This window comes from Eschrichtius robustus, chromosome 6, assembly GCF_028021215.1.
Source record: "Eschrichtius robustus isolate mEscRob2 chromosome 6, mEscRob2.pri, whole genome shotgun sequence".
NCBI classification, from domain to species: Eukaryota; Metazoa; Chordata; class Mammalia; order Artiodactyla; family Eschrichtiidae; genus Eschrichtius; species Eschrichtius robustus.
This window is the reverse complement of record NC_090829.1, coordinates 10,881,805-10,907,108: the sequence shown is the minus strand read 5'-3', so window position 1 is coordinate 10,907,108 and position 25,304 is coordinate 10,881,805. Positions and strand designations below refer to the sequence as shown.

Below are 25,304 nucleotides of genomic sequence, written 5' to 3'. Positions count from 1 at the left end.
TAGAAATCAGATACATCGTTTAAAATAGTGTTTCTCCAACGATCTGTAGCAAAGGGCCGTTTTTGTTGTTTGAAGGTTGTGAACTGTTTACATCTTGTAAAATATAATAAAAGATGAATTAGAAAAAATAAATGAAGAAAACAAAAGCACAAGGAGTACAAACCCAATTTGTTGTCTGTTATTAAACAGGCACACAATTTACTCTGTGAAAATTGCTTAAAAAAAAAAAGTTTTCTAAGTGCTTGCTTTTAATTTCTGAAGTCAGCTTGGCGTGGGCTTCTGGTGGGCTCAGAACAAACACAGGCTTGTGGCTGACGGTCTCATTTGCGTGCATAGCGCCGACAGAGCAGTCAGGCTCCAGGCAGGGCTGCACTGGGCTCCGGTGCCCCGGCTCTTCCCCAGAGCACCCAGCCTCGTGCGTGGCACACACCGCACGCTCCACAAATACACGCTTGTTAAACGGTCCCTTTCAGAGGTGAGTTTTGTATGCAGAATAAAATTCTCCCAAAATAATTAAAATTTGTTCACCTGGTGGTAGGCAGAATTCTAAAGCAAAGTGTGCTTTACCTTGTTGTGCAATTTTCAAAACCCACATCTTTGTAGATTTAAAAAAAACCAAAAACCTACCTACCAGAAAGCCACAGTTTGTCCCTGAGCTGTGTGCACCTAACCTCAGCCACTGTGGTCTTTTGGCTCCAGGTCGTGTCAGCAGCTAAGGTGTGTGGAGCAGCTGATGAGTCCCCGTCTGTGAAGAGGCTCCGCCTGCTTGTTGCTGATAAAGACTTTTCTTTTAAAGCCGGCCAGTGGTAAGTGGCTCTTCTGTTTCCTAAGTGTGTGTGTGTTCAAGGTGCCATCAGATACAAGAGCTTGTTTTTCCTTCTGGAAAGGACTTCTATGGCTACTGTTTCTCCCAGGGAGTAGGAATTCTAGAGCGTCTCCATTCGGCCTGAGCCTCTTTTTGGCATGGAGAATCTGATTCATTTCCTATCCTCAGCTCACCTTGGTTTTGAGCCCATGACCCTCTCAGTCATACATGAAAATTGCTGCCTTGAGTTTTCCAGATTGAAACAAAGCAGCTAGTTGTGGTCCGAGGACCCGATGGCTCTGATAATTACATTCTGCAGGAATGGCTGCTAATAGAATGCACTGCAGTAATCTAATCTGCTTCAGTTATGTGTTGCTGGGGGTTGATACACTTTTTAAAAAAATTTTATTTTATTTATTTATTTTTTATACAGCAGGTTTTTATTATTTATTTTATACATATTGGTGTATATATGTCAATCCCAATCTGCCAGTTCATCCCCCCTCCCCCCCTTGTTGTCTACATCGTTTGTTCTCTACATCTGTGTCTCTATTTCTGCCTTGCAAACCAGTTCATCTGTACCATTTTTCTAGATTCCACATGTATGCGTTAATATACAATATTTGTTTTTCTCCTTCTGACTTACTTCACTCTGTATGACAGTCTCTACGTCCATCAACATCTCTACAAATGATCCAGTTTTCTTCCTTTTTTATGACTGAGTAATATTCCATTGTATATCTGTACCAGATCTTCTTTATCCATTTGTCTGTTGATAGGCATTTAGGTTGCTTCCATGACTTGGCTATTGTAAATAGTGCTGCAAGGAACATTGGGGTGCATGTGTCCTTTTGAATTATGGTTTTCTCTGGTAATATGCCCAGTAGTGGGATTGCTGGGTCATATGGTAATTCTATTTTTAGTTTTTTAAGGAACCTCCATACTGTTCTCCATAGTGCCTGTATCAATTTACATTCCCACCAACAGAGCAAGAGGGTTCCCTTTTCTCCACACCCTCTCCAGCATTTTTCGTTTGTAGATTTTCTGATGATGCCTATTCTAACCGGTGTGAGGTGATACCTCGCTGTGGTTTTGATTTATATTTCTCTAATAATTAGTGCTGTTGAGCAGCTTTTCATTTGCCTCTTGGCCATCTGTATGTCTTCATTGGAGAGATGTCTATTTAGGTCTTCTGCCCATTTTTGGATTGGGTTGTTTGTTTTTTTAATATTGAGCTGCATGAGCTGTTTATGTGTTTTGGAGATTAATTCTTTGTCCGTTGATTCGTTTGCAAATATTTTCTCCCATTCTGAGGGTTGCATTTTGTCTTGTTTATAGGTTCCTTTGCTGTGCAAAAGCTTTTAAGTTTAATTAGGTCCCATTTGTTTATTTTCGTTTTTATTTCCATTACTCTAGGATGTGGGTCAAAAAAGATCTTGCTGTGATTTATGTCAAAGAGTGTTCTCCCTATATTTTTCTCTAAGAGTTTTATAGTGTCTCGTCTTACATTTCGGTCTTTAATCTGTTTTGAGCTTGTTTTTGTGTATGGTGTTAGGGAGTGTTCTAATTTCATTCTTTTCCATGGAGCTGTCCAGTTTTCCCAGCACCACTTATTGAAGAGAGTGTCTTTTCTCCATTGTATATCCTTGCCTCCTTTGTCACAGATTAGTTGACCATAGGTGTGTGGGTTTATCTCTGGTCTTTCTATCCTGTTCCATTGGTCTATATTTCTGTTTTTGTGCCAGTACCATGTTGTCTTGATTACTGTAGCTTTGTAGTATAGTCTGAAGTCAGGGAGCCTGATTCCTCCAGCTCCGTTTTTTTCCCTCAAGATTCCTTTGGCTATTTGGGGTCTTTTGTGTCTCCATACAAATTTTAAGATTTTTTTGTTCTAGTTCTGTGCAAAATGCCATTGGTAATTTGATAAGGATTGCATCGAATCTGTAGATTGCTTTGGGTAGTGGAGTCATTTTCACAATATTGATTCTTCCAATCCAAGAACATGGTATATCTCTCCATCTGTTTGTGTCATCTTTGATTTCTTTCATCAGTGTTTTATAGTTTTCTGAGTACAGGTCTTTTACCTCCTTAGGTAGGTTTATTCCTAGATATTTTATTCTTTTTATTGCAGTGGTGAATGGGATTGTTTCCTTGATTTCTCTTTCTGATCTTTCATTGTTAGTGTATAGGAATGCCAGAAACTTCTGTGCATTAATTTTATATCCTGCAACTTTACCAAATTCATTGATTAGCTCTAGTAGTTTTCTGGTGGCATCTTTAGGATTAATTATGTATAGTATCATGTCATCTGCAAGCAGTGACAGTTTTACTTCTTCTTTTCCAGTTTGTATTCCTTTTATTTCTTTTTCTTCTCTGATTGCCATGGCTAGGACTTCCAAAATTGTGTTGAATAATAGTGGTGAGAGCAGACATCCTTGTCTTGTTCCTGATCTTAGAAGAAATGCTTTCAGTTTTTCACCATTGAGAGTGATGTTTGCTGTGGGTTTGTCGTATATGGCCTTTATTATGTTGAGGAAGGTTCCCTCTATGTCCACTTTCTGGAGAGTTTTTATCATAAATGGGTGTTGGATTTTGTCAAAAGCTTTTTCTGCATCTATTGAGATGATCATATTCAGTGATCTCTTGGTTATTTAGTAACATATTGTTTAGCCTCCACGTGTTTGTGTTTTTTATGTTTTTTCCCCCTGTAATTGATTTCTAATCTCATAGCCTTGTGGTCGGAAAAGATGCTTGATATGATTTCAGTTTTCTTAAATTTACTGAGGCTTGGTTTGTGACCCAAGATGTGATCTATCCTGGAGAATGTTCTGTGTTCACTTGAGAAGAAAGTGTAATCTGCTGTTTTCGGATGGAATGTCCTATCAATATCAAATCTATCTGGTCTGTTGTGTCACTTAAAGCTTGTGTTTCCTTATTAATTTTCTGTTTGGATGATCTGTCCATTGGTGTAAGTGAGGTGTTAAAGTTCCCCACTATTATTGTGTTAACTGTTGATTTCCTCTTTTACAGCTGTTAGCATTTGCCTTATGTATTGCGGTGCTCCCATGTGGGGTGCATATATATTTATAATCATTACAGCTTCTTCTTGGATTGATCCTTTGATCATTATGTAGTGTCCTTCCTTGTCTCTTGTAACATTCTTTATTTTAAAGTCTGTTTTATCTGATATGAGTATTGCTACTTCAGTTTTCTTTTGATTTCCATTTGCATGGAATATCTTTTTCCATCCCCTCGCTTTCAATCTGTATGTGTCCCTAGCTCTGAAGTGGCTCTCTTGTAGGCAGCATACAAAAGGGGGTTTTTTTTTGTATCCATTCAGCGAGCCTGTGTCTTTTGGTTGGAGCATTTAATCCATTCACGTTTTGAGGTAATTATCGATATGTATGTTCCTATTACTATTTTCTTAATGTTTTGGGTTTGTTTTTGTAGATCCTTTTCTTCTCTTGTGTTTCCCACTTAGAGAAGTTCCTTTAGCATTTGTTGTAGAGCTGGTTTGGTGGTGCTGAATTCTCTTAGCTTTTGCTTGTCTGTAAAGCTTTTGACTTCTCCATTGAATCTGAATGAGATCCTTGCCAGGTAGAGTAATCTTGGTTGTAGGTTCTTCCCTTTCATCACTTTAAATATATCGTGCCACTGTCTTCTGGCTTGTAGAGTTTCTGCTGAGAGATCAGCTGTTAACTTCATGGGAGTTCCCTTGTATGTTATTTGACGTTTTTCCCTTGTTGCTTTTTTTTAAAATAAATTTATTTATTTATTTATTTATTTATTTTGGGTTGCGCTGCGTCTTCATTGCTGCACGTGGACTTTCTCTAGTTGCGGTGAGCTGGGGCTCCTCTTCGTTGCAGTGCACAGGCTTCTCATTGCGGTGGCTTCTCTTGTTGCAGAGCACGGGCTCTAGGCACTTGGGCTTCAGTAGTTGTGGCTTGCGGACTCTAGAGTGCAGGCTCAGTAGCTGTGGCGCATGGGCTTAGTTGCTCCGCAGCATGTGGGATCTTTCCAGACCAGGGCTTGAACCCACGTCCCCTGCATTGGCAGGTGGATCCTCAACCACTGCGCCAGCAGGCAAGCCCCTCCCTTGTTGCTTTTAATAATTTTTCTTTGCCTTTAATTTTTGTCAGTTTGATTACTATGTGTCTTGGCATGTTTGTCCTTGGTTTATCCTGCCTGTGACTCTCTGTGCTTCCTGGACTTGGGTGGCTGTTTCCTTTCCCATGTTAGGCAAGTTTTTGTGTATAATCTCTTCAAATATTTTCTCTGGTCCTTTCTCTCTCTCTTCTTCTTCTGGGACCCCTATAATGCGAATGTTGGTACGTTTAATGTTGTCCCAGAGGTCTCTTAGGCTGTCTTCATTTCTTTTCATTCTCTTTTCTTTATTCTGTTCTGTGGCAGTGAATTCCACCATTATGTCTTCCGGATCACTTATCCTTTTTTCTGCCTCAGTTATTCTGCTATTGATTCCTTCTAGTGTATTTTTAATTTCAGTTATTGTATTGTTCATCTCTGTTTGTTTGTTCTTTAATTCTTCTAGGTCTTTGTTAAACGTTTCTTGCGTCTTCTTGATCTTTGCCTCCATTCTTTTTCCGAGATCCTGGGTCATCTTCACTATCTTTATTCTGAATTCTTGTTCTGGAATGTTGCCTGTCTCCACTTCATTGTTTTTCTGGGGTTTTATCTTGTTCCTTCATCTGGTACATAGCCCTCTGCCTTTTCATGTTGTCTATCTTTCTGTGAATGTGGTTTTCATTCCACAGGCTGCAGAATTGTAGTTCTTCTTGCCTTGCTTCTGCTCTCTGCCTTCTGGTGGATGAGGCTATCTAAGAGGCTTGTGCAAGCTTCCTGATGGGAGGGACTGTTGGTGGGTATAGCTGGGTGTTGCTCTGGTGGGCAGAGCTCAGTAAAACTTTAATCTGCTTGTCTGCTGATGGGTGGGGTGAGTGCCGTCCCTGTTGGTTGTTTGGCCTGAGGCGACCCAGCACTGGAGCCTACCTGGCTTTTTGGTGGGGCTAATGGTAGACTCTGGGAGGGCTCATGCCAAGGAGTACCTTCCAGAACTTCCTGAGTTTTCCAGATTGAAATAGAGCAGCTAGTTGTGGTCTGAGGACTTGACAACTCTGATTACATTCTGCAGGAATGGCTGCTAATAGATTGCACTGCAATAATCTAATGTGCTTCAGTTATGTGTTGCTGGGGGTTGATCCATTTTTAAAAGTCGGTCTTCTTTATGTCAAATGCAGAGTAAACAGAGCAGTCTGAAACTGGTTATTCTAACCAGGTATGTCACAGAGCTTCCCATCCTCTCGTCTGAATTCCTGTGTCCCTCATAACTTGTCTGAGTTGAGTTGAAATATTTTGCTGAATTTATTATCAGGATCCCCCATGGGACCCAGCCCACATCACATTCAGGACTCCGAGAGCTGGTCAGTGTGCTGACAGGGTAACAGCCCAGCTGTCCCACTGTTGCCACAAATGGCCTCACTGAGCTGGGATTCAAGTTGAATTGTAAATAAAAACTTGTATTTCCTTAGGAAAGGTGTGTTTGGGTGTCTGTTTCCTTTATTTAAATAAAGCATTCATTTCTAAATGAATTTCTGGCATGTCAATCTTGGTCGTCTTTCTTAGGAGTCACTTGACTAATTTTGGCAGTCCATCTGGAAATGTGGTTTTGTTAGAAGGAGGATGTGTGATAATAGCAAGTGTGATAATAGCAAGAGTTAGCAGTCTTGTGTTAATAGTTTGCCTTTGAATTTAGAACTAGAAAACAAGATGCTGATTGCAATAATTTGCGTTTGTGAAGCAATTTACTGCAATCTTTGCACATGTTCAGTGATACATATTAAGTGAATTTGGGCTGTTTTAGGGGGGAGGGCAGCGTTTTTACCCTTCCAAACTAGTTGAGCAGTTATTACATTGAAAAGTGCAAACTTTAATTGTAATGATCTATCTTTCCACATTTCCCTTCTGGGGAAGTGTTTGTGTCCTGTGCACACCATTATCTCCCTGCCTCCAACTCAGAATTGTGCCAAGACTCTGACCCCAGCGTCCTGATTAGAAAAAGCCTATGCCTTTGTTACACTGCTGCTCCCATGGTGTGCGTGCGAGTGTGTTAGCACTTGCAAACTGTAAGTTTGCAAACTGTTATCTGATAAGAAAAATGTCATCGTTCTCTGGTGATATACATAGAAATAGGGTCTCCCTGTGAGCCTCAAGATAAAATCACTCAGGGTGGGTGTCACATACGCTGTATCAGTGAATGGATTTGGTAATATCACCAGTGTTGGGTCTGTCCCCCTGGGAGGCTGTATCATGGCGTCACACGCCTTGTGTTCCGCAGACTGCCTGGTCCAAAGGCTCGCTTTTCTACCTGCTGGCTCTGTGATGTGGGCGGCTTCCTTCTTTCTCTGGGCTTCCGTTTCCATGTCTTTAAACAGGGAATAGTAATATTTTTGTGTCTTGGGGTATGTCAGGCAGAGTTTGTTTTGTTTTTTGTTGTAGCCAGTGCTTCACAGTCAGTTAGATCATCTGTGTTGGTGAGGCCCAAGGGACAGATTGTAACTCTTAGCTGCTCTGCCAGTTCCCCTGCAGTGAGGCTGTTGTTGGAAGAGCAGCAGACGTGCGAGGAGTGGGCGAGTGCACAGCTCCACTCCCTGTGATGCCGCCCCTCGTGTACAGTCAGTGCGAGCTCCACACCTGGGCTGTGCACAGAACACACCCCGGGGAGCAAGGCCCAAGCGTTTTTGGAGGGAGAAAGGTGTGTCTCTGACTTCGTACAAGATAACACAAAGTCTTATGCTTGCAAGTGACTGGGCTGTACTAAGAGGAGGAGGACACTGAGAAGAAAGTGATTAGAGGAGCAAGATTAGAGAAATAGGACTCTTCCCCCCGCCACCCGCTGGCAGGGCAGCTGCGCTGTAGATGGTTATAGACGGCCTCGCAGCGCTGACTCACAGGGCCACGCTGAGGAAGTGCTGCGTTCCTCGGCGTCTTTGTTCACATGGTGTCCTCCTCCACTGCTTGTCTGATGAGCACTGTCCTTCAGGACTCCTCTGTGAAGTCCTTCCTAATTCCTCCACCCCTAGTGGAACTGACTATTTCTTCCTCGCCTCCCCTCCCCACGCCCCACCCCCCAAGCAAGTTTTTTTTTTTTAAATAAAGCAGCAGCTTTATTAGTATTTTCCTGAGAAAATCAGGATCACATATGTTGGAGCTAAGAAGAAACCTGTACTAAGTACAGGTACTTCCAGACAGATCTCAAATGATGAGCGTTTTCTCTCTGCCAAGCAGATTTTTTCATAGCCCCATTAATCGTGTTTATTTGTTAATTTTCCTCCCATTTGGGAGTTTTTTGAGGGCAGGAACTAAGACATAGTTGCATCTTTACCTGCAACACCAACCCCAGTGCCTATTCATGGTGGGCAGATGCCGTCTGTCACGTTTGCCGAGTACGGTAGCTGACGGCTAAAGAGTTTTGGGATCTCGGGGTAAAGCATTCTCATTCGGCTGTGGTTTGTGTGCCTGCTCTGTGCTGGGCCCTGGGGCAGGATGGGGCTGCCTGGTGTGTCACATTGGATGTGGATATGTGCGCTTCACTACAGAACTAGGTCCTTTCTCTCTGCTCTTCATGTACTCACTCATCTGGGTGCTAATCCTGCAGAGGGCATTTTTAAACGGGTGCATGTGCGCGCGCACACTTGTGTGTTTAAAACTTAATTCTTTCTTGGAAAGATGTTTTATTAAATACGTATTGTACATATTTTCTTAAGTCCATTCAGATGAGGTTCTTCTGTAGCATTTCCTGAAGGAGTCCTTTTAAAGGCAAAGGGTTTCCAGAGTTACTAGAGAAGAGGGATTCCCTTTCACTCACCTGAGAGAAAGGTCTTTATCACCATCAAGCAGTAGAGGGTGCTATAGTTCAGGAGATAAAGCAGCAAAAGTAGCTCAGAGATTAATTTTTTTAAACACAGAAGCTATGGAGATGCCATTTACCTCTTCTCTGAAAGCACATAGCAACTGTGTTAATAAATGTTAGCTATAGTCTTTTAAAATTTGTATCTTGTCTGAAATGGAAGGGAAATTAGAGTATTCATGGGAAAGAAGGAAGTGAATAAATGCGAAAACAGCCTGGGGGCCTTTTCTGGAGCACTTCCAGTCCAGAACTGGTTTTCTAAGACTATAAAAAAATGACCAGATATCTAAGGCCAGAGATGAGAAGAGAACATCTTTTAAGGCCATACATAGATCAAATCAGGAGAGAACATCAAGTGCTTTTCGTGTAAGCCTGCTGGTAGGGAAGCAACTGGAGGGAAATGATACTATTGCTTTTTTTTAATACTATCGCTCTTTGATGGCTGAGAAACAGCTATATTGGATATTTGAGTTTCCTGGACATGGAGATGAGAATTTCCTGTGGTCCCAGTTTCTAATACGTTTCTCTTTCCTTGGTATGTGACTAGATTTGTTGCATTTCCTAGAATCCCCCCCCCCCCAAAAGTTTCTGTGGCGTAGAATTCAATTCAGTAGAAGGTTTGAGACTCACAAGAGTTCTCGACTACAGGAGAATGGTTAGAAGAGAAGGAAAATGAGACTCTTGGAACTTAGGAGCCCGCATCAGCCTGTTTAGTTTTTCAAATGCCAGTGAGAGAGTGTTTGTTGCCATTTTTTTCCCCACACTTTTTAAAAACTTTTATTGAGATATACTTTACATATCATAAAATTCACGCATTTAAAGTGTACAGTTCAGTGATTTCTCGTATATTCACAGAACTGTACAGTGATCAATCAGCCCAGACAAATTTTACAACGTTCTCATCATCCCAGAAACTCTGTACTGATTATCATTCAGTCCCCATCCTCACCCTCTTAGACAACCACTGTTCTACTTTCTGTCTTTGCAGATTTGCCTATTCTGGACATTTAATATCAATAGAAATATACAATATGTGATCTTTTTTTGTGACTGGTTTCTTTAACTTAACATAATTTCGTTGTCCATCGATGTGGTGGCATGTGATCAGTATTTAATTCCGTCATGTCGATGTACCACATTTTCTTTATGCATTCATCAGTTGACAGATGTTTAGATTATTTTGAAACTTTTAGACTATTATCAGTAATGCTGCTATGAACATTCACTGTACATGTTTTTGAGTGGACATATATATTTTTTTCTCTTCGGTATATACCTAGGAGTGGAATTGCTGGTCACATATGTTTAACATTTTCAGGCACTGCCAAATTGTTTTCTAAAGTGGCAAGACCATTTTACATTCCCATCAGCGATGTGTAAGGGTTCTGATTTCTCTGATCCTCACTCACACTTGGTATTGTCTTTTTGATTAGCCATCCATCCTAGTGAGTGTGAAGTGATAGCCCATTGTGATTTTGATTTGCCTTTCCCTAATAACTAATGATGTTGAGGATTTTTCATGTACTTATTAACCATTTGTATATCTTCATTTTTCATGTACTTATTAACCATTTGTATATCTTCTTTGGAGAAACGTTTGTACAAATCCTTTGCCCATTTTTTACTTGAGTTGTCATTTTATTACTGACTTGTTAAGAGTTCTTTATATAATGTGTATCCAAGTCCCTTATTAGGTACATGATTTGAAAATATTTTCTCCCATTCTGAGGGTCATCTTTTCTTGATGGTATCATTTGTGGCACAAAGTTTTTCATTTTATGCAGTCTAGTTTCTCCATTTTTTCTTTGACCTTTGTGTTTTAGTGTCATTTCTAAGTGTCTGTTGCTATGAAGAGTTACTCCTGTGTAAGTCTTCTAAGAGTTTATCATTTTAGCTTTTATATTTAAGTCTGTGATCTGAGTTAATGTTTGTATATGGTGTGAGGTAGGGGTCCAACTTTATTCTTTTTGTGTGGCTATTCAGTTGTCACAGCACCACTTGTTAGTTTGTTTTAATTGAAGTATAGTTGATTTACGATGTTGTGTTAGTTTCAGGTGTACAGCAAAGTGATTCAGTTATTTATATATATATATGTGTGTGTATATATATATATGTATATATACACACACACACATATATATATATTCTTTTTCAGGTTCTTTTCCCTTATAGATTACTACAAAACCAGCACGACTTGTTGAAAAGACTATTCCTTTGCCATTGAATTGTGTTGGTATTGTTGTTGAAAATCAACCATAAATCTAAGAGTTTATTTCTGGATTCTCGGTTCTTTGCCATTGATATATACGCCTGTCCTTACACTAGTACACAGTGTCCTCATTACTGTAGATTTATAATAAGTTTTGAAATCAGAAGGTATGAATCCTCCAAATTTATTCTTCTATGATTCTGGGTTCCTTGAATTTCATATCAGTTTTATGATCAACTTGTCAGTTTCTGCAAAGAAACCAGCTAGGGTTTGATAGGTATTGTATTGAATCTGTTGATCACTTTGGGCACTAATGCCATCTTAACAGTGTTAGGTCTTCTAGTCCATGAGCATGAGAAGCCTTTCTGTTTATTTAGATCTTCTTTGATTTTTTTCAACAATGTTTTGTAGTTTTCAGTGTACAAATCTTAAACTTCTTTTAAGATTATTCCCAGTTATTTTATTATTTTATTCTATTATAAATATAATTATTTTTCTTAATTTCACATTTAGATTGTTCATTGCTAGTGTGTAGAAGTAAAATTGGTTTTTATTACTGATTTTAAATCCTGCAGCCTTATTTGAACTTATTTATTAGTCTAATATATTTATAGTAAATTCCTTGGAATTTTCTATATACAATATTAAGTCCTCTGCAACTTCTTTCCCTCCAATCTGGATGCCTTTTATTTCATTTTCTTGTTTAATTGCCTTGGCTAGAACCTTTAGTACAAGGTTGAGTAGAAGTGGTCAGAGCAGACATCTTTGTCTTGTTTCTGTTCTTAGTGGGGGAGTTTTTGGCCTTTCAAGGTTAAATATGACGTTGGCTATAGATATTTTATAGTTGCCTTTATCATGTTGAGGAAGTTCACATTTATTCCTGGTTTGTTGAGTATTTTTATTATGTAAGGGTATTGAATTTTGTCAGATGCCCTTTTTGCATCTGTTGAGATGATCACATGGGTTTTGTCCTTTATTCTGTTAAGTGGGTTTATTTCATTGGATTGATTTCTGTATGTTAAACCAATCTTGTATTCCTGGGGTTTTTGCATCTATATTCACAAGGGATGTTGATCTATAGTTTCTTTTCTTGTGATAGCTTTGTCTGGTTTTGGTATCAGGGTAACTGACCTCATAGAATAAGTTGGGAAATGTTCTTTTCTGGTTTTTTTGGAAGTATTTGTGAAAGATTAGCATTAATTCTTCTTTAGATGTTTGGTAGAGTTCACCAGTGCTGCCATCTGGACCTATTCTTTTCTTGTGGGAAGTTTTAAAATTACTAATTCAATCCATTTACTTATTATGGGTCTGTTCAGATTTTCAGTTTGTTCTTGAGTCCAGTTAGGTAATTTGTGCCTTTCAAGGAATGCGTCCATTTCATCTGAGTTAACTAATTTTTTATCTTATTCATAGAATTCCTTTATAATCTTTTTTTTTTGGTGAGGTTGGTGATTATGTCCCATCATTCATTCTTGATTTTAGCAATTTTATTTTTTTCTCCTTTTTTCTTAGTCTAGCTAAAAGTTTGTCAGTTTTGTTTACCTTACTACCCACTTTTAAAATTGCTTCAACAATAGTCATTTACTTGCCTTTCCTTTTAGGGTTGACTTCTTTATCCCAGGAGTCTCTGTGGTTGGTGGGTTCTCAATATGCTCCAGCCCCAGACTGCTAGAACAAGAGAGAATGATAGAATTGGCAGTGAAATACACAAACCACCCTCCTGCTCTCTGGATTCACAATCAGGTGAGCAAACCTCTGTTTAAACTTGGAGATCTGCGATCTCTGTCTCCCACGGAATTTGTGTTCAGCTCACTTAATCCACCTAAGAAACCTAGGCTTGCGTGAAAAGGGTAGAAGCTCAAAAAGAGCTCCCCTCCATCCAGAATTCAGACTGTAGCAAGGTTAAAGAAGCAGAACCTTTTTGATGCACTAAGGATGATGCAAAGATACTTTGGGGTCTTGAAATACCTTCTGGGTCACCAAACAGTATTCAGTTGAATGCTGCTTTAGGATTAAAACATTTTACTTCATATGTACGTTTTTGAAAATTGGCTCTGTGTGTGTCTTGTAGTTGGTAAATCTATAAATCAGATTATTTTGTCCTAACCATCTTAAATGAAGGGAATTAAGCTAATCATTCTCTCATTATTTGGAGAGGAAACAATCTCTGATTACATACTTCTCGTGCCCAGTTGAGCACTGCTAAACCTGTGGTGCCACTGCCTCTCCATTTCAGTCTCTGGAGAGCTCTTCACATGTGATTTTGAGAAGGAGTCCACATTTGCTGCTAATAATTCATGGTTCACCATGGACCTCAACACAACCCTATGCTGCTGTTCATTACCTAGTAGAACTCTGATAACAAAGAGTGAGCTCAGAACAGATCAGTTATTTGTCTTCTTAGTTTTTGACCTTTGTCTTTTTTTTAACTGCCATCCCCGTCACTTCTAGAGTGTGCCTTCTATATTTACCAACAACCTCCATCCCATCTCAGGCACTTGCTTATCCCCTTTACCAAAAAGGAATGTGCTATATTGCAAATATTGTAGATACAAATAAACTGATTTTAAAATTTATATGGAAGGGCAAAGGAACTAGGGTAGCAAAAACAGTTTTGAAAAAGAAGACTAACAGGGGAGGAATCACATTACTCAAATTTAAGATTAAAATAAAGCTACAGTAATAAAAACAGTGTGGTATTGTTGAAGGGATAGACATATAGATCAATGGAACAGATTAAAGTGTTCAATAGACCGACACACATATGGCCTTTTGATTTTTGACAGAGGTGCTAAAGAAATTCAATGGAGAAAGGATAACCTTTTCAACAAATAGTGCTGGAATAGTTGTCTATCCATATGCAAAAAAAAAGGAACATTAACCTAAATCTCATACTTTATATTCAAAATTAACTCAAAATATATTGTAGGTCTAAGTAAAGGTTTTAGAAGAAAACACAGGATATATTCTGAACATCAGGGTAGGCAGATAGTTCTTAGACATGACACCAAAAGCAAGATCCCTAAGAGGAAAGATTTATATATCGGACTTAATCAAAATTAAAAATTTTTTTCTGCAAAATACACTATAACAGAATTTTCAAAAAGAAGCCACAGCCTAGGAGAAAGTATTTGCAAATTAGATATCCAACAAAGGACTCATATCCAGAATATATAAAGAACTTGCAAAAGGCAGCAAAAGTAAAACAAACATAATTTTTAAATGGGCAAAGGATTGAACAGACACTTCCCTAAAAAGGACATAAGGATGGCAAATAAGCAATGAAACAATGGTCAGCATCATTAACCATTAGGGAAATGCAGATTAAAACCATATATAGTGGGATACCTCTACAGACCTATTAGAATGACTAAAATTTAAAATACCGACAATACCAAGTGCTGCCAATGATGTGGAGCAACTGGAACTTTTATATTGCTTATATTGTTAGACGGAAAGCAAGATACTACAGCCATCCTGGAAATATTTTGGCAGTTCCATATGAAACTAAATATACACTTACCATAATACCCAGCAGTACCACTCCTGGGTATTCATCCTAGAGAAACAAAAGAATTGTCCATATAAAAACCTGTACATGAATGTTTATAGTGGTTCTATTCATAATTGTCAAAAACTAGAAACAACCAAAACATCCCTCAGCAGGTGAATGGATAAATAAACTGTGATATCAATACATTCATACAGTATACAGGCAGACCTTGTTTTACTGCGCCTTACGTTACTGCACTTTGCAGATAATTGTGTTCTTTTACAAATTGAATGTTTGTGGCAACCCTGCATTGTCAGATGATTGTTAGCATTTTTTTAACAATAAAGGTTTTCCTTATATGAAGAAATTTTTTAAATTATAGTTAATTTACAATGTTATGTTAGTTTCAGATGTACAGCAAAGTGACTCAGCTATACATATATATGTGTATGTATATATATATATATATACACACACACACACACATATATATATATATTCTTTTTCAGATTCTTTCCCGTTATAGGTTATTACAAGATACTGAATATAGTTCCCTGTACTATATAGTAGGTCCTTGTTGTTTATCTGTCTTATATGTAGTAGTAGTATATGTATGTTAATCCCAAACTCTTAATTTATCCCTTCCCTAGCTTTCCCCTTTGGTGGCCGTAAGTTTGTTTTCTATGTCTGTGAGTCTATTTCTATTTTGTAAATAGTTCTTTTTGTATTATTTTTTTAGATTCCACATACAAGTGATATCATACGATATTTGTCTTTGTCTGGTTTACTTCACTTACTATGATAATCTCTAGGTCTATCCATGTAGCTTCAAATGGCATTATTTCATTCTTTTTTATGTCTGAGTAGTATTCCATCATATATATGTACCACATCTTCTTTATCCATTCATCTGTTGATGGACATTTAGGTTGTTTCCATGTCTTGGCTATTGTGAATAGTTCTGCTATGAACTTTGTGGTGCATGTATCTTTTCAAATTAGAGTTTTCTCTAGATATATGCCCAGGAGTGGGATTGATGGATCATATGCTAACTCTATTTTTAGTTTTTTAAGGAACCTCCATACTGTTCTTCATAGTGGCTGCACCAATTTACCTTTCTACCAACAGTTTGGAAGGTTGCCTTTCCCCACACCCTGTCCACCATTTATTATTTGTAGATTTTTTGATGATGGCCATTCTGACTGGAGTGAGGTGGTACCTCATAGTAGTTTTGATTTGCATTTCTCTAATAATTAACGACATTGAGCATCATTTCATATGCCTGTTGGCCATCTGTATGTCTTCTTCGGAGAAATGTCTGTTTAGGTCTTCTACCCATTTTTTAATTGGTTTTTTTTTTTTGATATTAAGCTGTATGAGCTGTTTGTATATTTTGGACATTAATCCCTTGTTGGTAGCATCGTTTGCAAATATTTTCTCCCAGTCCATAGGTTGTCTTTTCTTTTTGTTTATGCTTTCCTTTGTTGTGAAGCTTTTAAGTTTAATTAGGTCCCATTTGTTTATTTTTGTTTTTATTTCCATTACTCTAGGAGATGGATCCAAAAAAAATATTGCTGAAATTTATGTCAAAGAGTGTCCTGCCTATGTTTTTCTCTAGCAGTTCAATAGTATCTGGTCTTACATTTAGGTCTTTAATCCATTTTGAATTTGTTTTTCTATATGGTGTTAGAGAATGTTCTAATTTTATTCTTTTACATGTAGCTGTCCAGTTTTCCCAGTACCACTTAGTGAAGAGACTGTCTTTTCTCCATTGTCTATTCTTGCCTCCTTTGTCATAGATTAATTGACCATAAGTGTGTGGGTTTATTTCTGGGCTTTCTATCCTGTTCTATTGATCTATATGTCTGTTTTTGTGCCAGTACCATACTGTTTTGATTACTGTAGCTTTGTAGTATAAAGTATTTTTTAATTAAGGTATGTACATGTTTTTTTTAGACATAATGCTACTGCACACTTAATAGACTAAAGTATAATGTAAACATAACTTTTATATGCATTATAAACATAACTATTATATGCACAGCAACCAAACAATGGCTGTGACTCGCTTGATTGCAGTACTTGCTTTATTTCAGTGTTCTGGAACTGAACCTGCAGTATCTCCCAGGTCCGCCTGTATTTGTTAATTAAGCAGTAGAAACAGATCAACTGTTGATGCACACCACAACTCAGGTGAATCTCAGGGGTGTTATGTTGAGTGAAAGAAGCCAGTCTCAAAGGTCCCATACTCTATAATCTCATTTATGCCACAATCTGGAAGGCAGAAATACAGTGATGGAAATGTGGTTGACAAGGGATAGGGTGGGGAAGGGTGTGAGCAGAAAGGGGTAGCATAGGGGAGTTTTGGGGGGTGATGGAACTGTTCAGTATCGATTTTGGTGCTACACTTCTCTATGTTTGTGTTAAAATTCATAGAACTGTACAACAACAAAAACTGTTACTGTAAGGTAATTTAAAAAATAAAAGATTTCTAAATCTACAGCAGCATAAAAAAATATTCTTCCTATGGTTTACATGTCACGTTGTATCTGTTTAGACACATTTCCAGCTGCTCGCCTTAGCATTTCCATTGTAAATGTATCCTGTCACATTTCTACCCTGCGACCTTCTGAGTCCTTTGGTGTGGCCTCGGCTACTTCATTCCTTTTTATATTCTCTTTGGATTTTCCTCCATCACTATCTCCAGGTTGCATCCTGAGTTGTTAAAGTATGCCCTGAGGGTGGGACCAGCAAGGGGTCCATGTGCCCCGAGCTCAGTGCTAAAAGGAGCTTAGCCATCCGGGCTCCTAGTGCCACGTGCCCCCTCCAGTTGTTGGCCGCCTACATGACCTGGACCTGTTCCTGGTCCATAGCTCCCTGCTTGGTTTCATGGCTCATTGGCATTTCAGTAAAGGAACTTATTCCAAGAGGCTGTAGAAAATCTCCAAGTGGCATTGCTTGAGTGCATATCCTAATTGTAGTGCCTGCTCCACTCTGCCCAGTGGGAGTTGCAAACAGCCTTTATGAAGTCAGATTTTTCTTGGAACCATTCTCAGGTGTCTGTTTTCCTCCTGAGGATTCGTCTTATTAAGCTATTAGAGTGGACAATAGAGGCACGTGAGTGTCTCGGTGGCAGCAGGCTGCTGTGTTGGGACATGGAATAAAGTGCCATAAACGTCTTCCTTTATTTTCTCTGCTTTGGCTCAAGCTCCTGGTAGGGTAAAGGGTTGTAGACAGCTATTGTGTGCTGGGCTCCAGTTGCTGTGGAAAAGTTGTTTATTTCAAAAGTAGAAAATCTATATCCAAATCAGATACATTGCCATGTAATTGAAGGTAATGTCCCTTTACTCCCTTCCATTTTATACTCTACAGCACTTTGAGTCTCCTGTTCATGCTACCCTGGCAGTTTTTATTGATCAACAAAAGACAAAGATGGCTTTTGATTCTTTCCAGATGCTAGCAAATTAGGAGATAGATCTACTGAAGATTATTTTGTCACTAAGGAGACGACAGGCTTCTTGATTATTATCTTTCTCTGGAGCATATCTTCTTGACAACTTAAGGGTTGAAAATGCTCTGGTTTCTAAAAACAATAACCTAAAGGTTTTGTTTGTTGTCATTACTAAGCACTCTGAAGGTGACCAATGGAGGCAATTATTTCTGTCTTGTTTCTTAGTCTCTTTTACTCTTAGAATCTTAGAGATAAAGAGAAATGTACAGGCAAGAAGGAGAGGAGGGGAGAGAGATTAGCTCTGCTGTCATCATTGGACAGAGCCTCCACAGATTTCTATTTTCAAGACTTGAAAGGAAAGAGCATTTTAAAGCACTTTGGTAGCCAGTGTAGCAATTCCTAGATTTTAGTTATTCCTAAAAGAATGCACCCTTGCTGCTAATTTCTTCTGTCAAAAATGAAAACCCACGTACCGTCCTTCATGTAAAAATCTCCTGCATCTTTAAAATAGTTGAGTTCAGATGGGTTTTTTTTCCCCCTCAGAGAAAGGATTTCCATTCATTTAACAGTTCTTGACCAAAAAGGACCTGTTCTGTGAATTCACATAATTTTCATTTTTTCTTAGATTTTCTCTAAGTTTAGCTCTTTAAGTTGTAGAGCCCCAAATTAAATTCATATCAAAAGTACTTACTGTGTACCTGTCAGGCAAGGCACCAGGTGAGCGCTCAGGGTTGGTCTTCAGAAAGCGCCTGAACTGAGGGAGTCTACTCAGTAGATTTGTGTCAAGAATGCTCCTAATATAAATGATTTCTTTATTCCTAAGTTCTGTTTTTTGGTGACAGGGAAGAAGGAAGCAGGCACCCCCTACGTTTTTTCTTCTGTGACAGCCACATGACCAAAATACCCTCCACGTAGTGCTTGATGCCAGCAGAGGTTCCCCCACAGTGTCATGCAATGCCCACCGTGGCCCTGGGGGGTGAGCAGGACAGGGGCTGGAACCCATTTTCCAGGTGTGGCAGCAGAGGCTCAGAGGAGTGAAGGGACTTCCTGGATTTCATAGGGGCTGTGATTAAAAGTTAGCTTTCTGACTCCTAGATCAATGTGTTTTTCTCCAAACTAAGGGTTCTCAACACTGCCAGATCCAATGCCCCTTTCATTTCTGAAATGAAATTCAAAGTTAGTATATACACAAGTAGATACATTAAACAAATACATTTAAAATATAACATAATTCTCTAAATACAATACAAAGGAGAAATAAAGGAAAGTGATCCATAATCACAGACTGTATTTCAGTGTATAAATGGTGGGACATGTCTAAACTAGAAGGTAGAATGAGGTAGGCAGCTTGCTGTTCCTCAGCGTAGGATCACTGTGAATACACGTCTACAGATGCAGATGGTGCAGGTGTTTCGTGGTGACAGAAGGACCACACATGCGTGCTGTACACTGGGATGTGGTTCTCCAGAATAATGAACATGTTTGATAAATTTCTGGGCACAACAACATACAATCTACATGGCAGTGACATTCTGGAAAATTCAGACTACGTTAGATCCATGCAAACAATACTTTGAGTTGTTTTTGTTTCTGTTTTTGTTTTTTATACAGCAGGTTCTTATTAGTTATCCATTTTGTACACATCAGTGTATACATGTCAATCCCAACTCATCCCACCGCCACCCTCCCCGCCACTTTTCCCCCTTGGTGTCCATATGTTTGTTCTCTACATCTGTGTCTCAATTTCTGCCCTGCAAACCAGTTCATCTGTACCATTTTTCTAGGTCCCACATTTATGTGTTAATATATGATATTTGTTTTTCTATTTCTGACTGACTTCACTTTGTATGACAGTCTCTAGATCTTACCATGTCTCTACAAATGACCCAATTTTGTTCCCTCTTATGGCTGAGTAATATTCCATCGTATATATGTACCACATCTTCTTTATCCGTTCGTCTGTCGATGGACATTTAGGTTGCTTCCATGTCCTGGCTATTGTAAATAGTGCTGCAGTGAACATTGGGGTGCATGTGTCTTTTTGAATTATGGTTTTCTCTAGGTATATGCCCAGTAGTGGGATTGCTGTGTCATATGGTAATTCTATTTTTAGTTTCTTAAGGAACCTCCATACTGTTCTCCATAGTGGCTGTATCAATTTACATTCCCACCAACAGTGCAAGAGAGTTCCCTTTTCTACACACCCTCTCCAGCATTTGTTTTTTGTCGATTTTCTCATGATGCCCATTCTAACTGGTGTGAGGTGATACCTCGTTGTAGTTTTGACTTGCATTTCTCTAATAATTAGTGATGTTGAGCAGCTTTTCATGTGCTTCTTTGCCATCTGTATGTCTTCTTTGGAGAATTGTCTATTTAGGTCTTCTGCCCATTTTTGGATCGGGGTGTTTGTTTCTTTAATATTGAGCTGCATGAGCTGTTTATATATTTTGGAGATTAATCCTTTGTCCGTTGATTCGTTTGCACGTATTTCTGAGGGTTGTCTTTTTGTCTTGTTTGTAGTTTCCTTTGCTGTGCAAAAGCTTTTAATTTCATTTGGTCCCATTTGTTTATTTTTGTTTTTATTTCCATTACTCTAGGAGGTGGATCAAAAAAGATCTTGCTGTGATTTATGTCAAAGAGTGTTCTTCCTATGTTTTCCTCTAAGAGTTTTATAGTGTCCGGTCTTACATTTAGGTCTCTAATCCATTTTGAGTTTATTTTTGTGTATGGTGTTAGGGAGTGTTCTAATTTCATTCTTTTACATGTAGCTGTCCAGTTTTCCCGGCACCACTTACTGAAGAGACTGTTTTTTCTCTTGTATATCCTTGTCTCCTTTGTCATAGATTAGTTGACCATAGGTGCGTGGTTATATCTCTAGGCTTTCTATCCTGTTCCATAGATCTATGTGTCTGTTTTTGTGCCAGTACCATATTGTCTTGATTACTGTAGCTTTGTAGTATAGTCTGAAGTCAGGGAGTCTGATTCTTCCAGCTCCATTTTTTTCCCTCAAGACTGCTTTGGCTATTCGGGGTCTTTTGTGTCTCCATACAAATGTTAAGATGTTTTCTAGTTCTGTAAAAAATGCCATTGGTAATTTGATAGGGATTGCATCGAATCTGTAGATTGCTTTGGGAAGTATAGTCATTTTCATAATGTTGATTCTTCCAATCCAAGAACATGGTATATCTCTCCATCTATTGGTGTCATCTTTAATTTCTTTCATCAGTGTCTTATAGTTTTCTGCATACAGGTCTTTTTTCTCCCTAGGTAGGTTTATTCCTAGGTATTTTATTCTTTTTGTTGCAGTGGGAAATGGGAGTGTTTCCTTAATTTCTCTTTCAGGTGTTTCATCATTAGTGTATAGGAATGCCAGAGATTTCTGTGCATTAATTTTATATCCTGCTACTTTACCAGATTCATTGATTAGCTCTAGTAGTTTTCTGGGGGCATCTTTAGGATTCTCTATGTATAGTATCATGTCATCTGCAAACAGTGACAGTTTTACTTCTTCTTTTCCAATTTGTATTCCTTTTATTTCTTTTTCTTCCCTGATTGCCATGGCTAGGACTTCCAAAACTATGATGGAATATTACTATTGATGGAATATTACTCAGCCATAAAAAGGAACAAAATTGGGTCATTTGTAGAGACATGATAAGATCTAGAGACTGTCATACAGAGTGAAGTAAGTCAGAAATAGAAAAACAAATATCCTATATTAACACATATATGTGGAACCTAGAAAAATGGTACAGATGAACTGGTTTGCAGGGCAGAAATTGAGACACAGATGTAGAGGAAACTATGTTTCCTCTTTTATAGCTGTTAACAGTTGCCTTACGTATTGAGGTGCTCCTGTGTTGGGTGCATATATATTTTTAATTGTTATATCTTCTTGGATTGATCCCTTGATCATTATGTAGTGTCCTTCCTTGTCTCTTGTAACATTCTTTATTTTAAAGTCTATTTTACCTGGTATGAGTATTGCTACTCCAGTTTTCTTTTGATTTTTCTTCAGTTTTTCACCATTGAGAATGATGTTTGCTGTGGACTTGTCATATATGGTCTTTATTATGTTGAGGAATGTTCCCTCTGTGCCTACTTTCTGGAGAGTGTTTATCATAAATGGGTGTTGAATTTTGTCAAAAGCTTTTTCTGCATCTATTGAGATGATCGTATGGTTTTTATTCTTCAATTTGTTAATATGGTGTATCACATTGATTGATTTGCGTATATTGAAGAATCCTTGCATCCCTGGGATAAATCCCACTTGATCGTGGTGTATGATCCTTTTAATGTGTTGTTGGATTCTGTTTGCTAGTATTTTGTTGAGGATTTTTGCATCTATATTCATCAGTGATATTGGTCTGTAATTTTATATTTTTGTAGTATCTTTGGTTTTGGTATCAGGGTGATGGTGACCTCATAGAATGAGTTTGGGACTGTTCCTTCCTCTGGAATTTTTTTAAGAGTTTGAGAAGGATGGGTGTTAGCTCTTCTCTAAATGTTTGATAGAATTCACCTGTGAAGCCATCTGGTCCTGGACTTTCGTTTGTTAGAAGATTTTTAATCACAGTTTCAATTTATTGCTTGTGATTGGTCTGTTCATATTTTCTATTTCTTCCTGGTTCAGTCTTGGAAGGTTATACCTTTCTAAGAATTTGTCCATTTCTTCCAGGTTGTCCATTTTATTGGCATAGAGTTGCTTGTAGTAGTCTCTTAGGATGCTGTGTATTTCTGCACTGTCTGTTGTAACTTCTCCTTTTTCATTTCTAATTTTATTGATTTGAGTCCTCTCGCTCTTTTTCTTGATGGGTCTGGCTAATGGTTTATCAATTTTGTTTATCTTCTCAAAGAACCAGCTTTTAGTTTTATTGATCTTTGCTGTGGTTTTCTTTGTTTCTATTTCATTTATTTCTGCTCTGATCTTTATGATTTCTTTCCTTCTACTAACTTTGGGTTTTGTTTGTTCTTCTTTCTCTAGTTCCTTTAGGTGTAAGGTTAGATTGTTTATTTGAGATTTTTCTTGTTTCTTGAGGTAGGCTTGTATAGCTATAAACTTACCTCTTAGAACTGCTTTTGCTGCATCCCATAGGTTTTGGATCATTCTGTTTTCATTGTCATTTGTCTATAGGTATTTTTTTATTTCCTCTTTGATTTCTTCAGTGATCTCTTGGTTACTTAGTAACGTATTGTGTAGCCTCCATATGTTTGTGGTTTTTATGGGTTTTTCCCTGTAATTGATTTCTAATCGCATAGCATTGTGGTCAGAAAAGATGCTTGATATGATTTCAATACTCTTAAATTTATTAAGGCTTGATTTGTGACCCAAGATGTGATCTATCCTGGAGAATGTTCCGTGTGCACTTGAAAAGAAAGTGTAATCTGCTGTTTTTGCATGGAATGTCCTGTAAATATCAAATCTGTCTGGCCTATTGTGTCATTTAAATCCTGTGTTTCCTTATTAATTTTCTGTTTGGATGATCTGTCCATTGGTGTAAGTGAGGTGTTAAAGTCCCCCACTATTATTGTGTTACTGTCGATTTCCTTTTTTATAGCTGTTAACAGTTGCCTTATGTATTGAGGTGCTCCTATGTTGGGTGCATATATATTTTTAATTGTTATATCTTCCTATTGGATTGACCCCTTGATCATTATGTAGTGTCCTTCCTTGTCTCTTGTAACATTCTTTATTTTAAAGTCGATTGTACCTGGTATGAGTATTGCTACTCCAGTTTTCTTTTGATTTCCATTTGCGTGGAATATCTTTTTCCATCCCCTCTCTTTCAGTCTCTATGTGTCCCTAGGTCTGAAGTGGGTCTCTTGTAGACAGCATTTATATAGGGTCTTGTTTTTGTATCCATTCAGCAAGCTTGTGTCTTTTGGTTGGAGCATTTAATCCATTCACGTTTAAGGTAATTATCGATACATATGTTCCTATGACCATTTTCTTAATTGTTTTGGGTTTGTTTTTGTAGGTCCTTTTCTTCTCTTGTGTTTCCCACTTAGGGAAGTTCCTTTAGCATTTGTTGTAGAGCTGGTTTGGTGATGCTGAATTCTCTTAGCTTTTGCTTGTCTGTAAAGCTTTTTGATTTCTCCATCAAATCTGAATGAGATCCTTGCCGGGTAGAGTAATCTTGGTTGTAGGTTCTTCCCTTTCATTACTTTATATATGTCATGCCACTACCTTCTGGCTTGTAGACTTTCTGCTGAGAAATCAGCTGTATGTAACCTTATGGGAGTTCCCTTGTATGTTATTTGTCATTTTTCCCTTGCTGCTTTCACTAATTTTTCTTTGTCTTTAATTTTTGCCCATTTGATTACTGTGTGTCTTGGTGGGTTTCTCCTTCAGTTTATCCTGTATGGGACTCTCTGCACTTCCTGGATGTGGGTGGCTATTTCCTTTCCCATGTTAGGGAAGTTTTCGACTATAATCTCTTCAAATATTTTCTCGGGTCCTTTCTCTCTCTCTTTTCCTTCTGGGACCCCCATAATCCAATGTTGGTGCGTTTAATGTTGCCCCAGAGGTCTCTTAGGCTGTCTTCATTTCTTTTCTTTCTTTTTTCCATATTCTGTTCCACAGCAATGACTTCCACCATTGTGTCTTCCAGGTCACTTATCCATTCTTCTGCCTCAGTTATTCTGCTGTTGATTCCTTCTAGTGTAGTTTTCATTTCAGTTATTGTATTGTTCATATCTGTTTGTTTGTTCTTTAATTCTTCTAGGTCTTTGTTAAACATTTCTTGCATCTTCTCGATCTTTGCCTCCATTCTTATTCCGAGGTCCTGGATCACCTTCACTATCATTATTCTGAATTCTTTTTCTGGAAGGTTGCCTATCTCCACTTCATTTAGTTGTTTTTCTGGGGTTTTATCTTGTTCCTTCATCTGGTACATAGCCCTCTGCCTTTTCATCTTGTCTATCTTTCTGTCAATGTGGTTTTTGTTCCACAGGCTGCAGGATTGTCGTTCTTCTTGCTTCTGCTGTCTGCCATCTGGTCGAGTTTTTCTGTAAAATGATTTAGGGTCTAGTCTCAGATCGTTGCAAACCAGTTTTCACCTGCATGTACGTCCCATGGGTCACTGAGAAGTCTGTGCAGGGCAGCCCTGTGCATCACAGAGACTGGTGCGCCGCCAGACCAGCTCTCTGACCTGAAAGCCCTCGTTTGCCTCATTTGCTGATTGCTGTGCTGTAAATACTCCCACCGTGGCTGGCATCAAACTACCAGTAGAAACTGGCCCACAAAATTCCTGCAGATGTAACCATCCGCTTAGTAGGAGCCAGCTTCGGGGCACCACTGACTTCACAGGACATCTGGCGTCTCTGGCCCTGCCCTCTAAGTGCCAGTTGGATTCCCCAAATCGTCGTGACCTGAAAAAAGTGTCACCACAGATTTCCAAAACAGCTCCCTCAGGGGCAGTA

General features: G+C 38.5%; 1 protein-coding gene across 2 annotated transcripts in view; it reads left to right on the top strand.

Moving 5' to 3' along the window:
• Positions 1–25,304, top strand: part of OXNAD1 (oxidoreductase NAD binding domain containing 1) — a 55,445-nt gene that overhangs the window by 26,612 nt on the left and 3,529 nt on the right. For both annotated transcript variants that reach the window (XM_068545870.1, XM_068545868.1), the window contains 2 exons: positions 700–806; positions 12,540–12,681. In XM_068545870.1, the coding sequence (XP_068401971.1) occupies positions 700–806; positions 12,540–12,681 (249 nt within the window). The remainder of the gene's footprint in view (positions 1–699; positions 807–12,539; positions 12,682–25,304) is intronic.